Source organism: Micropterus dolomieu, linkage group LG07, assembly GCF_021292245.1.
Source record: "Micropterus dolomieu isolate WLL.071019.BEF.003 ecotype Adirondacks linkage group LG07, ASM2129224v1, whole genome shotgun sequence".
In the NCBI taxonomy this organism is placed as follows: domain Eukaryota; kingdom Metazoa; phylum Chordata; class Actinopteri; order Centrarchiformes; family Centrarchidae; genus Micropterus; species Micropterus dolomieu.
Genome location: NC_060156.1, coordinates 26,914,950 through 26,930,381, shown reverse-complemented (window position 1 = coordinate 26,930,381; position 15,432 = coordinate 26,914,950). Strand labels below are relative to the sequence as shown.

General features: G+C 42.1%; 1 protein-coding gene across 7 annotated transcripts in view; it reads right to left on the bottom strand.

Moving 5' to 3' along the window:
* Window positions 1-227: 227 nt before the first annotated feature.
* Window positions 228-15,432, bottom strand: part of caska (calcium/calmodulin-dependent serine protein kinase a) — a 59,691-nt gene continuing 44,486 nt past the window's right edge. For 4 of the 7 annotated variants that reach the window (XM_046053408.1, XM_046053411.1, XM_046053412.1 and 1 more), the window contains 8 exons: window positions 15,069-15,104; window positions 12,314-12,510; window positions 12,082-12,197; window positions 6,279-6,359; window positions 6,106-6,186; window positions 5,183-5,385; window positions 5,026-5,109; window positions 228-1,823 (listed from right to left, as the gene is read on the bottom strand). In XM_046053408.1, the coding sequence (XP_045909364.1) occupies window positions 1,647-1,823; window positions 5,026-5,109; window positions 5,183-5,385; window positions 6,106-6,186; window positions 6,279-6,359; window positions 12,082-12,197; window positions 12,314-12,510; window positions 15,069-15,104 (975 nt within the window). In that variant the 3' untranslated portion in view covers window positions 228-1,646. Of the gene's footprint in view, window positions 1,824-5,025; window positions 5,110-5,182; window positions 5,386-6,105; window positions 6,187-6,278; window positions 6,360-12,081; window positions 12,198-12,313; window positions 12,511-13,038; window positions 13,090-15,068; window positions 15,105-15,432 lie in introns of all 7 variants that reach the window. The other 3 variants (XM_046053406.1, XM_046053409.1, XM_046053407.1) reach the window with 1 other exon arrangement.

Genomic DNA, 15,432 nt, shown 5'->3' with positions numbered 1-15,432 from the left:
AGAAACACTATATTGCTCTTGTCATGCAAGTAATTTTAACTCTTTTGTCTACCGCTACCTCGATCGGTTAAGTTTGTTTGTGTTATTGTTTGAAGTTGGTTTATTTTTTTCTAACCCTTTAAACCCAAAGTCATACAATAACACAAATAAAAAAGTCACACAACAAATCAAACACACAAAATCACCAAAGTCACAGAAAAGGAAATAAAAGAAGAGCCACTCCAAGGTTAATTTTTCCAACACATAAAAGGAATATATTTAAAAAAATTGTTCATACTGAAGAACCCTTATCATTGCAGAGTCATTTACACAAGGGGCAGTTGTATGTCAGTCTGTCATTGTCATATACATGGTCATTCAGATGCACACACTGCCTCCTCTTCCCTCGCAAAGTAGTCCCCTTTGCAGAATTGTACACTTCCATTGCAGACAAGTAAACACAGTTTCAGAATAAAAATCAGCATTTCACCTCATTTGATTTTTAAACTGGATTGAAACACTAATACTTCTTGGACATCACATTTCTGAAATGGCAAATGAGGAATTAGGTGAATTCTTTTTTTCTGTGTATGACAAATCAAAAAGAGAAACAAATCAACTTTTATTAGATTTTTTTTTTTACAAACACATCTCACTACATGGTTGATATTTTTTTTTTGAAATTTATAAATCTGTGTGGTTTAGAAATGTCACCCGAAATGCAAAGGATGTGCATAGGTGTCAAGTCAACGTCCGGCTCCGTCGCTGTTTATTTTTCCTGCCTCCCCCCCCCTTCTTGCTTCACTTGGAGTCCAAACATTTTTATTTTTTGTCGTCTTGTCTTTCTCGGAGGTTCACAGAGGGACACGGGGGAACACTGACTGACTGACAGCATGGAAGCTTGCAAATGTCCACATGCATGATAACCTCATTCAAATCTAAAACATTTATGGATTTATTTAGAAGAGACAGTACCTGGTTGGTAGGTCGGTAGGTAGAAAGGTGCATATAGTGATACTGTACCGAACAATAGGATGGAGTCATGAGAGGATGAAGGTTAGAAAATAACAGGAATGAATAAATAATGAGGGCTGGCGCTGTGATCTACCGATGAGAAGACATTGCAGTGTGTTTGTGTGCTTTTACGTCCGTCTGCTGATAGACAGAATACCCACTGACAGTGTCTCTCTGCAGATGGTTTTGGTACTACAACACCCAACACGACTACAAGGTGATGGAGGGTTGTTTTTGTTGGTGGTGGTGGGGATGTGGACTGCTAGCGGTGCTCCAACATGGCAGGACGGGACGCAGTACTGTCTCTTTAAAACAAACATCTACAGAAATGTCGCCTCCTAGCTAGTACAGACATGACAATATTCACTTTTTGTTTACTCTGTTTTTGTACAACACTATGACTAGGTCATCTTGAAGGGGCAGGAGTCCGTTAATTGCCCCGCTGCAGGTAGTTTGTGCAGCGTTCAGGAGGATTTCGGTTGAATGCTGTGGTCACAGTACGCTGAGTTTCTTTTTTTCTTCGATCAAGTGCAGTGTGGAGAGAGGTTTCCCGTCAGTTTTTGTTAATTGTTTTTTTAAATTTATTCTTTTGCTTTGTAGAGGGAATGATGGGAGTTTGGCCGAGGTGCTGTTGCTGGGAGGAGGGGAGGAGGTCAGTAGACCCAGGACACGGGAACCCACTGACTGGTGGTGCACACTAGATCGATGGCCTCCTCCAGGTGTCTGATGGTCTCATCGATCTCATTGTTGATGATGGTCTGGTCGAAGTAGTGGGCGTAGGTCTTCTGCAGGATCTCCGACTCCTTCTGCAGCCGCTGGAGAGACTCGTCCTGGAGGAGGAGGAGGAGGATGAGGAACAAAGGGTGTTAGACACTGATGAAGGCAGTGATGGAGGTGAGAGCACATACAGGACTGAAAGGGAAACTCTATAGGCCCCTACATACTGTGTGATTGAGCTATCCAAGACGAGAGCGAAACATGGTGAGATTAAAGAGAGAGGGGCAGAGGACAGCTAGAGGCAGAGCTACACTTTCTTACGTCATGTCCTAAATAAATTTCCCTAACTTTCCACAAATATATTCAAAAATCTCAAATCTAAATCCAACACACAGAAACCCTCCTACTTACTGAGAGAAATGTCAAATAATTGCAACAAAATTTACAACCAGGTGAAAATACATCATGGGGTTGTTTGTATAAAATGACTGATATTATTATATTAATAATTGTCCCTTGGAGACATATTTAAACTAACTTTCTGCTATGGCAACAATGTTTACCTAAATATCCAGGCCAATAAAGCTTAATGAATTGAATTGAGAGGCAGATAGATTTTTTAGCCATTTTAAATACTAAACAAAATCTATATGTCGTACTCAGTGTTGATACTGTTGCAGGTTGCCACATATAAATGAATGCAGGGGAAACACTGCCCTCTGGTTCCAGCTTGTAAGCCTTCTTTGTTTTTAAATTGCAGTTTAGATTTGATTGGACAAAAACAAACCCACTGATGATCGAGTCCATTGCGCTCCCAACCCTGTGACCCATGTCTGCAAACCAACCAACAGGAACGCATAATGAAACAATGCAGAATACCTGAGCCAGTGTAGCTTATTTAAGAACAAGGTGAAAAAACAAGACGGATATAGTACAACAACTTTCAACCTGCAGGATGACTGTTACTGTGCAGTGTGTAAGGGCCTTTACTCAGCAGAGGAGGAAGTGAATGGAGAACTACACTAACCACTAGGACCATACAAGCAAGCATTTGGCGAGGATTACACACATACATAATTAAAAATAACGCTATGATCCCATCAGGTTTTTACTTACTGGCAGCGTTCGACACCACCTGGGCATCTGAGGGGAGCGCCAAAGAAAGAAATGCATGCAGCATGCAAAGATAAACGAGTGCAGAGAGGAATGAGAGAGGCAAACACACGAGTGAAGAGCTGATAGAAGGAGAGTCCAAGGTCCAAGTGCATGCTGGGAGATGGTAGCACTTCACAAACTGAACAGGCAGATTTAGAGATGAATTTGGGTTGATAATAAAAGAGGGAAAGTATCACTGGTCAGGTTGATTATGTGTTGATTATGACAGCTGATTATTCTCGTCAGAGTTTAAGATGTGTCACATTAAATGGATTAAATGTGTAAAGGCCAATTTAAACTTCTGCGTCGAGTCTCCGCAGTAGCCACGCCGTTTATACTTGTGTGGTTTAGCCTTCCACTAACTTGAATGGAGGTAAAATAGGTCTGAACCCTTAATTGAAATTCTATCGCTACTGCACCTTGTAGGAGGTGCAATATTTGTTAAAGGTGATGTGGGTCAAAAACCACATTAAATATTGTGGTGCTGCAGTGATGTCCTGGCCAACATGCCATATTCTAAAGACCTAAGAAAACATGTTTGGTACAGATCCCTGCAAAAATCACACCATGAAAATGAGAATAATGATGTCAAAATGATCATTCTCCCTAGTATTACTAATCATATGGCAAATGAAATATCAGTTAAAATAATACCAACTACATATCTTTTCAAAACCATTCAGCCCTAGGGGTAAAATGATAATCGTGCAGCTATGCTAGACTTTCCAAATGTTATCAGACCGACTGGATCAATTTCTGATGGTGAAATGACTTGTGTCACTGGGGTTGTGATCAGAAAAAAAAAAATGTATCCACCATTTTACAGTCGCTTCTTTCAACAGTGTCTAGTGGGAAGTCTATGGGAAAATGTCTGGTTTGGCCATTAGTAGAATTGGCTTCAAACCATGGAACACTTCCGGGGGGCTTGGAGGAATTGTGATGCTACCAAGCCGACCAATCACATTCCTTGTGGTCTGCGTTGCTGCACCGTTTAGTTACATTTTTGGGGAGGTGCACGTCAGGCTAGGTACGCAGCTATGCTCGAGGTCTGCAAGCCCGCTGGGTCCTGACCTGAGTTACCTGATTCGGGCAAGGCTTGGGACAATTATAGATCAAGGTTCAGGCTCATTTACTCTGCTCATATACGTGCAGAGCATTCATTGGCTACTGTATGAAAAACTGTTCTATTGATTATATTATAAATATTATACACAGCCTACGGAATACACAGGTGCGTGTGCATTAGCATACATGCGACAGTTGATCATGCAACTCATCGGGGAGACATTGGATGAGAGAGCGCGCGTCACAGAGAGCTTAAAGTGATCTTTGTCTTGGCTTGGGTTAGGGCTGGAGTTTTTTTCCCCTCTAGGCTACGGCGTACCTACAGCATAGATTTGACACAGAAGTATAAACCGGCCCTAATGCAGATTACAGGTAAAACAATGAGTCTATCTGCAAGTGAGTCTTTCCAGCTTTTCCACCTATTCCCTGGTTTCAGCTTGTTTAATGTGAGGATTTACTGCCGTTCTTTGTCACGGAAAGTATGTGAAAGTAAACTGAATAATTTAAAACAAGCAATTTGTATTTTTCACAATATTCTATTATTTCTCTGCATATCACTTACAAATATATTACATCTCTAACTCAAAGTAACCAGGTGATGTGATGTTAATTCATTATTCAGGTTTTTTTACCACCATTTTTTCGATGTTATGACAGTATTAGAACAGATATTTAGTTTGGTATTTGAATGTTAATGGATAAAGCTGGTCAGTCCGTCTCTCAGTGCTGTCTGACTTCCCTACGTTGCAGTGGCACTCAACTCCAAGCCCATTTTGTTTCCTTAACAGCTGGTAGTTTTTTTAACAGCTATTTTCTAGTGCAGATAATCCACATGTGGTGCTCTGGTGAATATCTGGGGCAGCAGGCCGAATAAACTAGTGTGTGTGTGTTCATGGTGATGAAGGAACATGTCACCCAGTGTAGCAGTGAGGCTCACTGATGTGTTTAATAGTTTCTGGACAACAATGGAGCTCTATGGCTCAGAGGAAGAAGAGACATCAGCATTATCCTTAAAATGGTATTATCTTTAGTGAGTGTGTGTGTGTGTGTGTGTGTGTGTGTGTGTGTGTGTGTGTGTGTTTGGTGTTTTCCTACCTCATTGATGCCTGGTGTGATAGTTGGTGCAGCAATAAAGACGACGTAGGGGGCAAACTCTGCTGTCCGGAGGACCTTCAGGGCCTGATGGAGCACAGGTGTTAGAGGTCAGTGTCCATATATGTATGCATGCATGCACACTCACACCTACACAAACCTGAGGTTCAACGTCCAGTATAGCTATGAGTCCCTGTTGGTGGATCTTTCGGATGGTCTCCAGCCGCGTCCCGTACATGGCGTCCTCGTGGCTGCCGTACTCCAGGTACTCATTGTTGCTGATGTCCAGCATCATCTGATCGTGGGAAACAAAGTAGTAGTTCTTCCCGTTCTCCTCGTCCTTCTTTGGAGTTCTGGTTGTGTCTGTGGGACAGCAGGAGATACAGAGAGCATTTACATTTCCTAACATGTATGGTGATGTTAAAGGGTAATTTCTGTATTTTGCAACCTAGACCTTATTCAAGTGCATCCACTGAAGGCTCAGATTGTTATTACAAGTGTCTGCTAGCATTATGTAAAGGCTCCCTGCAGAGAGAGACCCTTTTTGTTTAATCAGAAAAAGGCACTAAATAACTTTCATCATTGTCACAAAGCTTCCTTGACAAAAAATGTGTTGTCTGTCGTTGCCTCCATCAGTTAGTTTGTGAGATTATCTGACTTTGGTGTTTTTAACACTTCAAATCTCCAAAGTCACACAATAAGATAAACCAACTAACCGACCATGGCAGCAGGACACTAGCAACTCCAGTGTTCTGTGAGGTAAAATCACTGTTTTTATCAATGGAGTCTGGTGATTTTGATGAATGATACAGCGACTGTTTCTGGTTATTCTACTAAAAATATGTCTCTCTCTGTATGGATGATTGTCAGATACTTACAATAACAATCTGAGCCTGTCAGTGGCAAAACAAGAACTTTAGTGGACGCACTTTGACGGGGCGCAAGGACTACATTGCAGCCCTGTTTCACTGCTGTCAACTGCAGCGTGCATAAAAGACGCTGTCCCAATTAGTCATAGACACAAAAATACCTAAGTTACCCATTAAGTACATTTCTGTAGAGGACCTGGATGATTTATCTTACGTGGGATGGGGTAGGCGAATCTGTCGGGGTGTTTGGTTATGAGTGTGTTCTTGATGTGTCTTCTTCCCACTCCATGGGCACCTGGGAAAGACACACACAGTTAGCTGGTGAAGTCACTTATGGTGGCAGACGTATCCCACATGTGTTGCTGCTACACTTGTTGCAGAACTTACCTAACAAAACTAGTGTTTTCCTCTTGAAAGCAGGAAGCTTCACAACCTCTTCGTATGTGACCAGATCTAGTTGGTCGAACACTGGAAGTGACAGAGAGGGAGAAAGGGTGAGAGGATGCTGGGACAAACAGCAGTTAGAGGGCTCTACAGAGTGGAGGGTGGGGACAAGGTGGACTAAAGAGTCTTAAACACATCTGGTGATCTGTGGTGAAGAGGAAGTTGGGTCACTAGTCAAAACAAAAGCAGAATAAAAAAAATCAACGAGCCTAAAGTAAAATCAGTGAGTGGAAAAGACAACAGGGGGGAGCTGAGGTGATCTGTGAAGTGATGACTCCTTTTAAAATAACCTCTGTGCTCTGATATTAAATAAATCTGGCCAAGCAGTGATTCATCCAGCGAGAGAAGGGATCATGTGCTGATCAAACTCAGAAGACAGTGCTAGAAAACGAGTATTTAATGACAGTATAATGGCTTCTGTTAGGTTAATCATCTGTGCCTGGTTGCATAAAGGGTGCCACAAGAAATAACTCCACTTTCTGCGTCAAGTCTGGCAGGACTGCAGGAAAAGTATTGATGACACTGCTGCTTATGTCTTTACTGTGTGGTGGTAACAAGAACTATTTTGTGAAAAAGAGAACAAGAAGTCTAACTGGAAGAAAAAAAGTCTTGTTGGATGAATAGGTCAAAAGAAAATCAGCTGAATAAATTAATTGATTAGTCACCTGACAGGTCATTTTTTGTTTCTTTGTGGAATAAAGCTAAAAACCTGCCCATCACAGCTTCTCAAATGTGAATATTTTCTTCTCTTCGTCTCCTCTGAATTTAAAATCACGGAGTTTCTAGCTGTTTCCAGACTAAACAAGCAATTTGAATATCCCAGCTTGGGCTTTGATGATGGACACGTTTACAGTTATTATCCATTATCAAATAATCAAATAATTATTTTTAGAAAATGTCAGAATAGTGAAAAATCATAACAATTTTCTTTTTCTTTAATCTAACACCTAAAACTATTCAGTTTACTGTCAATATGACAAAGAAAAGCATAAAATCTTCACAATAGAAAACTGGAACCAGATATTTTGTTAGTGATTATCAAGATATTTTTGTTATTTATTTGATTTAATTCTTCTTATCAATTTAGATATTTCCATGATTTCCATGATTTAAGTTTAATTTGTTAAACTATTTCTTCTGAATAAATCATAAGGTAATGTATGTTCTAAAAGCTTTATGCAACAGTGCACAGATTTATCTTTTATCCCAACTTTAGTAACAGGAAAGTAGAGTATTTCTTCTATAAAAACAGTCATTAGAGTTAATGGTGGGTTAAACCTTCCAAACATTTCTGTGTGGAAAAACACAGAGCAGAATAAATGAGGGAAATTACAGGTTGTCTTGTTGTGCAGAGCATATCACATGTTCGAGCAGAGCTGTTCCCTGTACAATGTGTTCTCAGCCTCTGCAACATGAGACTCCATGAAGTCACCACCTGAGGCCGCTGACAAGCGAAATAGAATACCCACAAGTCACTGGGTTCTCTTGTGCAACAGGCGGCTGCAGACCAGCAGCTGCTCATACGGAACAATTGCTAAGGTGAAAGGAAGATCGACCGAGTATGTTCGTTAACATCAGACTTACATTACTGTCTGGGTCTGCTGATGAGCACACTTGACCAAATTTAGAAATTCAAAATGGGTTTGGATGAACATCACAGCACACACAATGTCTGAAACACACAAACTAAACTACTACGGTTTCAATTTTGTGTCAGCCTTCTGTTGTTTTTCTGACCAACTCAACAGAAACAAAACCGAAACGCTGGCAGTGACAGCGGAGTTCATCTACAGGGTTAATAAAATAAATAGAAGAGAGAGAGTAAAATAGTAAGAGAGAGAGAGAGGAGTTGGTTGCTGTCACTGGTTGTTACTTACATGCAGAGAGGCCGTTCGGTAGGAGAAAGCGAGAGAGATGAACAGGAGGGATCATAAGATGGTTCGGTTACAACAGCAGAATTACAAAACACACAAACACACAAACAGCAAGATACAACAGCTGGGCAGCTGTGCGGCGCCACACAGAGCCCACAGTGGAGATGGAAATACACAATACACTGTTGTTGTTGCTGTTGAAGGGAATATTCACACCAACTAGAAATATGGCGCCGTGTGACATGTGGTGCGGACCCTGCAGAGGTTCTGCTGATGGTAACAACATGCAGCACGGCGGAGCAGGGAGCGGTGAGGGGGGAAGGTTTTAAAGTGATTATTTTCCAGGAATATATCACTCGTTTTCTGGGAAACCCGGGATTTCTTGCCAACAATGAATTTTGATTTTAAAAAGCAGATAATTGATCATAAAATTGTGTTTTACTATAATTTTCAAATTAGGGTTCAAACTGCGGCGCTACAAATGCAAAGATACAGGCGTGGCATTACACAAATTACACTATAAACCAGTCTTAGATGATTCTCCAATCATCACAAAATCTGCAGGATATGTCCTCATCATGGAACGTATCCTGAAAGTTTAATTCAAAACGACCACCAGTGGGGTGTGGTATAGCACAAATCGCGCTATACATCGACAATGCTTGTTGTCTGCTTCTGCTCAAATTCCCCTGAGCTGGTATGTGCAAGAAACACAAAACTTTGGGAAATAACTGGAAATGATGTGCAAATGCTTCCACAGAAATAGGGGCTTGATGGTGGCGCTGTAATTAAGGCTCAAAAATGCAATTTTCTAAAAGGCTTGACATTTGTCACACAAGTCCAGCTCAATGTGTTACAAAAAGACAACGTAGCTCTGATTGCCACCAAATTTTCAGTGGCTAATCATTGAATCAGGCAGAACAAAAGTTGCAGAAAGCTTGGTGATCTCTCATGAACTTAAATGGGTGTGGCCCAGCACATAAACAGACACATTTCAATAACCGTTGGGCCACTCATTACAAAGCTCACAGCCTAGAAAGTTGCATTCAAATTGATGACTAGGGGGCGCTACAAATGGCCAAAACTCAAAGTGTTTGTCCAAAGGTTACAAAACTTGCAGGATAGTTTCATAACAATGTTGAACCTCGTGTGTGAAACTATTTTGAAATCGCTAAACCTGCATGTTATCTCAGTGGTTTGAGACGTGGGAGGTTTGTTCAGCGGCACGTCTGGTTAAGTCTTGTCCAACCACCTGCTGAGTTTCTGCTTCGTTCACACTTTTCACCACACAGCTGTACTGTAAGCTGCCATTTTTAAAGGTTGGACTTGCTTGGCTCTGACAGTTTGTGGTGGCGTTTGAGGTGAGGAGAATAGTTTTCTCTACGTGAACACACAGGCGCACACAAGCAACAACAGGCAAAAACTCTTGGGTGTCCGCAGCTATAAAGGAATCGATTTTGATCAGAATTTGCAAGAAATATCAGCATTCAACCCTTGTTAGTACTACTGGACACTGAATGTGAACATGGGAATAAAGAGTTAAACATGAACAGTCTGTGCACTCATTTATGAATCTGGTGTCAATAAATGCAAAACGGTGAAATCATAGTCTTGATTCATCTTAAATACAGACTCTGGATTTCATGCTTTCATGCTTTTCTGACTACATAACGATAACATTGCATGCTATAGAATATTATAGCAAATCTTTTTAAATGGACATTGACAGATGTGTCGGTACATGTTTGTAGTTTGACAGACATGCTTATCAACTGGATATTCAGATGCATACACACTCACACATACTGTAACACACAAACATGAATGCACACTGACAGACACAGTGTCCTTCAACCTCTTCTGTCGCATCAGATGCCAAACCGTTCTCCAATAATGTTATGAGAAAAACTTCCTGCACAGATCGCACTGTATTTTTACACCTGGGCCCTATTTCCACATATGTTGGTGTTGAAATGACTAGTAGGTACAAGGAGTTTCAAATCCGTGCAGTTGATGCTTCAGCCGGCAGCTGAACCGGCTGCAAAGTATGCCTTCAGGGAGACTGTGCCTTTCAAAATGGCGTCCATAAAAAGTGCTTCTTTTTGTCACAGACAGGCTCAAACTGTTAAACCAGGTGTCTGACAACATCATAGAAAGGATCTCTACAAGGGACTCCCAGTGACACCCTTTGTTTTTAACAATAAAGTCTCGCTGAAGGCCAAATCACGCTCTGAAATCTCGTGAAAGGCAAGTTGTTGCAGGAAGATGACGGTGGAAACGAGAGTCTGAGTTAGAGAGAGGAATTTGTTGTGTTGGAGTAACGTTAGGAAATAAAGTCTTGTACACAACAAACTCCTCTCCCTCGGTTCGACCGGTGTCTCCCTGCAACAACTCTCCTCTCACGGGATTTCAGAGTGAGAACAGTCCTTGAACGAGACTTCAGTTTCCTGTTAAAACAAAGGGGGTCACCGGGAATGTGATACAGCCACTGCAGCCGGTTCACAGCTGCCGGCTGAAGCCATCTACTGCACAGATAGCAAACTTAGTGTGGCCTTAAATCTCTGCACCTGCTCAGTGTGCTCATGGAGACGGAGGGTAATGTATAGATTTTTATTGGCTCCATATATAGACACAATGTGTGCTGCCAAGTACACGTGAGGGGTCAAACATGCGATGGTACACCCCTGCTGCTTGGTGCTCATACCGCATGGAAGGTGCATTGCTCTGGGTACTCGAGCTACAGACACTGGACACCCCAAAGCCTCAGTGATTCACAATTCATCTCCACCCTGCACCTTCTGCACTGCTCCTCACTCCGATATGTTTTTCCTGTGGTTCTCAAACTGGGGTCTGGATCCCCTATGGGGTCCCGAGATAAATCGCTTAACTTTCTTTAATAGAAGTAGTATCGTCATTCTAAGATAGATTAAAGAATGAAAAAATAACATACTATATATATATTTGTGTTTCTGTTACACAAAAATGTTATCTATACCTTTCACCTCTAACTGAAACTGTTTCACTGCTCACACTGTAGGTGAAATGATTAGTCAATTTAAATTGATCAGTCAATTGACCAAAAAACTGTCAACAACTCTTTTGATGATCAATATTGATAATTTATTCATTTTTTAATGCAAAAAAATAATTTTTGTCAGCTTCTCAAATGCAAATATTTCCGGGTTTTCTTGGTCTTGACTGTAAACTGAATATCTTTGTTTTTTAGGACTGTTGGTTGACAAAACAAGACATTTTATTTGCTGACATTATGTACAGCAGACCCAAAGACTAACTGAGTAATTGACTAAGTAATCATTATTTGTGGTCCTTCTCATATCTACTCTTACAGGTAGATGTTGTTTTATGTCCCATCTTTCAAAAAAAAGAAGGAACACAACATAAAAACGTTTCTACAGACCAAAAAGGTGAAGGCTGAAGCCACAGCTTATTGCACCTCTACAAAACCTATTAAACTCCAACAGCAAACACAACCCCTCCTCTGTCTCAGGACTAAAGTCTGACGCTGACCAACGATGCAGAGATTTGCTGGCTCAAACCTGGTGTCCGTATCAATGAGCTGCCTACAGTTCCCTAAATCTCCAAATCGCCCCTGTGCTCATATAAGATTTCTGCTTCAACGGCAGCTTCCCGGCCGTGGCTCTGCTACTGGAGACGAATGCTACGGGATCCTGTTACATACAAGTTACACCTGCACAAACAGACGGATGGACGGACACACATGCTACAAGCACTCACACACACTCGTGTAAACATGGCATGCATGCAGGGAGTGACGGCCAGCACTGAAATGTGTGCAGCATGTCGTTTTGTGTGCACATGCGGTTGATTGTGAATGTGTATGCTTGGTGTACCTGCGTTGTGCTTTGCCAGATACTTGTCTTTGTACTGCTTCTTCTTCTTGCCAAACCAGGTGCAGCTGGCCTGCTGCTCCTGCTTGGTCTTCTCCATGGCTATGCACGCCACTCGCCTTCCACAAACACACAGACAGAATGTAATATTGAGCTGACAGATTGTAGATGCGTTTGTCTGCGACCTCATGTTTTTGCCGTAATCTCCCTGCGAGTGTGTGTTTTCCCCTCTCACCACTCCTGCAGCTCTGGCGACGGGATGAGGCCTGCCGTGCCATTTTTTGTGTTCTCCAGCTTGCCCTGCCACCAGTTGTGGTCATCCTTGGAGATGATCTGGATGATGTCGCCCACCCGGAAGCGGATGCCGGCCTCCTTGCAGGGGATGAGTTCGTCTTTGGAGGGGTCATATTCAAACTGAGCCCTCACGTAGATCTGTGGCGAGAAGCTCAGTGGTTAGACGAGTGAGCTAACTGATGGGATGGGTCGGGGTGGTGGTGTTTCCAAATTAGGAATTGGTGTGTCAACTGAAAGAAGTGAGTGATGCGAGTATTGGGAGCGGTGCAGAGAAAGGAAGAGTAATTTGACAGGCAGGAAAATAAGAGTTGCCAGATGGTGAACTTCCTTTTGCCTATCAAGACCGGCTGACGTAATGAGCAGTGGACTCTCAGGGGATGTGAGAGCATGGGGGTGTTTTTGGTTGCCAGGTTGGAAACTGGTTTCCAAGGAAGAGCTTTCTCCGGTGAGATAAACCCAGACACTGCTGGGCTATTAATGAGCCTCTCAACACTCTGGTAATTACGGCACAGGCATTGTTTATGTGTCCATTAGTTCAAAACAACATTCTGCTTCACACCGGTTTTAAACCACACAGCTGTCTGTTGCGGTTTTACAAAATGTGAAAGCTGCTGGAAGTGTTGGGGACATTTAGTGTAAAATGGGATGGGAGAGGCTGTCTCTTACCTTCACAGACATTTTGTCCTTGATTGGAGGTCTGGATACATCTAGATACATCTAGGATTTGAAAGCATCACACACATCATGCAGCAAAACGGCTATGCAAGGTCTAAACAGCAGTAAGGTGGCCAAGGTTGGTGGAGGGGAAAAGGGTTGGGGGGGGGGTGATGATGGTGAGACTGGACATGAAGGCTCACCCTGCTAAAACTTTAAACATTTACTTTCTATCAACATGTTGTCATGTGGAGACAATTCAGTGGTACTGAGATCAGCTCTGCAGCACTGAGGCTGCCAGGCTTGTGGCGTAAGATGGTCTGTCACGGACTCTACTGCCCTCTGCTGGTACAATCACAAGATCTTTTGATGCTACTTTTCTGGGACTTGCTATCACAACATTAAAAGAGTGAGCTTGTGTGATTTTGGGCGGGTAAGGTCGGATGATCTCGGAGTAAATTGATAATCATGTATGTGTCGGGAAGTTGCACGTAAAGAGGGATGAGATGACAGTTATGGAAGATTGTTAGCTTGAGGTTGCCCGTAACACTGTTCTAACAGGTTCTGTCCTTGCACACAAATGTTACTGCAAAGGGCATGAGTTCATATCTGACTGGGGATCAGTGGTTAGGGGTGATCTCTAGACTCTGCGGGGTTCAACAATGCCTGTGCCATTATTACCATACATACAGTTTAAGTGCAGGTGGTGAAGTGCTACACTGTGAGGACACAACAGTGGTCACTGTAAGAAAAAGCAAGTACAGGTCTTCATAAGTCCAGTCCAGTAACAAAGACCTGACCCGGGAAATCTCGCTGCATCCAAATCATATTCAGTTAAACTAGGGTCCCGTTCTTTTGCAGCGTGTCAGTATATCTAACCCGAGTATGGGGCTGAAACAATACGCTGAGTCAGAAAATCTTTGAGAATCACCTATTTTGATAATCAAATAATTCTTTTTATTATTTTATTATTATTTATTCTTTGTCTCCGTTTTATATCATTCTAAATTAAATGACTCTTTGGCCAGACAACACAATCAATTTGAAGATTCACCTTCACTATTTTCTGATGTTTGATAGATCAACGGACTGGCAAAATAACTGACAGATTAATCAATTGGGAAAATAGCTAGTAGTTGCAATCTGATCATAGTGGATGTCTTGTCAACTCCGATCACATGGCACGTCATACTGCAGCAAGAAGTGGTGAGACAGTGTGAGAACTTTAATTGGTGGAGCGTCATACTACTGCCGTCTGTTGGTGTTCTCTCACCGTCTGGTTCTGACTTCACTCGGGTCCCTAACAAATCAGGTCTCTTACTGCACGTGAGTTTTGGAAGGTTTTTAAATGGGTCTCTTTCATATGGGGTCCAAAATATTGGACTCATGAAGACCTCTACAACCAAATAATGAACTGCAGAAGCGGCGCTGGACATCTTAGATCCACTCTGTAGATGTCCAACACCAACTGACCACTGTTCTGCTCTCAGTATTGTCCGTGGAGGGCAGGTGTGGGTGTTAAAGAGTACAGAAGAGGAGAGGAGGATCACGACGATGTGTGTTGTGTGTGAATCTCTGGCTTCCTTTACCAATTTGATATAGACAGACAGACTGATGCATTTGCAGTGAGATGGTTTTCCTCTTGTACTTGAAAGAAAAAGCATTATGTTCTCTAAATCAATGAAATCTAATCTTCCAAAACACCCTCGAAACAAAGTTTAATTTGAAACCAGATGCATTATGTCTGCTCCCCTCTTTGGTCTGCTGGAAGCTGAACAGCTGTAGCCTATTTTGAAAATCCTTATTTCTTCTGGAATAGTTTAAAAAGAGGTCGTCAGAGAGTCTGAACAGCCTGTCAGCAGCCGGTCTAAACAAAGCAACTATCTAGTAAATTAATCCAAATTGAGTCAATGAGTTTTGTGAAGCAGAAAAGAGGGTTAGGGAGAAACTGAGACACACACTTGTGTATAAAAGGGGAGGGATGCAAGCACTGTGTAAGGAGCTAGTGAGTACAGGTGAGGGAGTAAGTGGCTTTTATTCACCTGTCGACCCTTGGGCTGAATGGTGGATGGCAGGTCCTGTGGAAGTAAACCATTGATGACAGAAAGACACAGTTAAGCAAGATACAAAAAAGCATTCAGATATCCTTTAGAGAAATATTAAACCATGCATGAACATTCATCTGCAATGTGGCTCTTGCAAAAAAAAAAAAAAGAAAAGAAAAAGAAAATAAAAGATGAGAGAGGAAAGTGGCAGAAAGAAGAGAGTAATAATTCTCATCAGTTAAAAGCAGATCTAGCTGTGGAGCAAACAACCAAGCAAGCACAGAGCAAGCAAAGCTGCAGCGTCAGCACAGTGTCTGTCTGGAGCCTTGGCGGAGAAACACAGGAGCTGCAGAGCCTGATT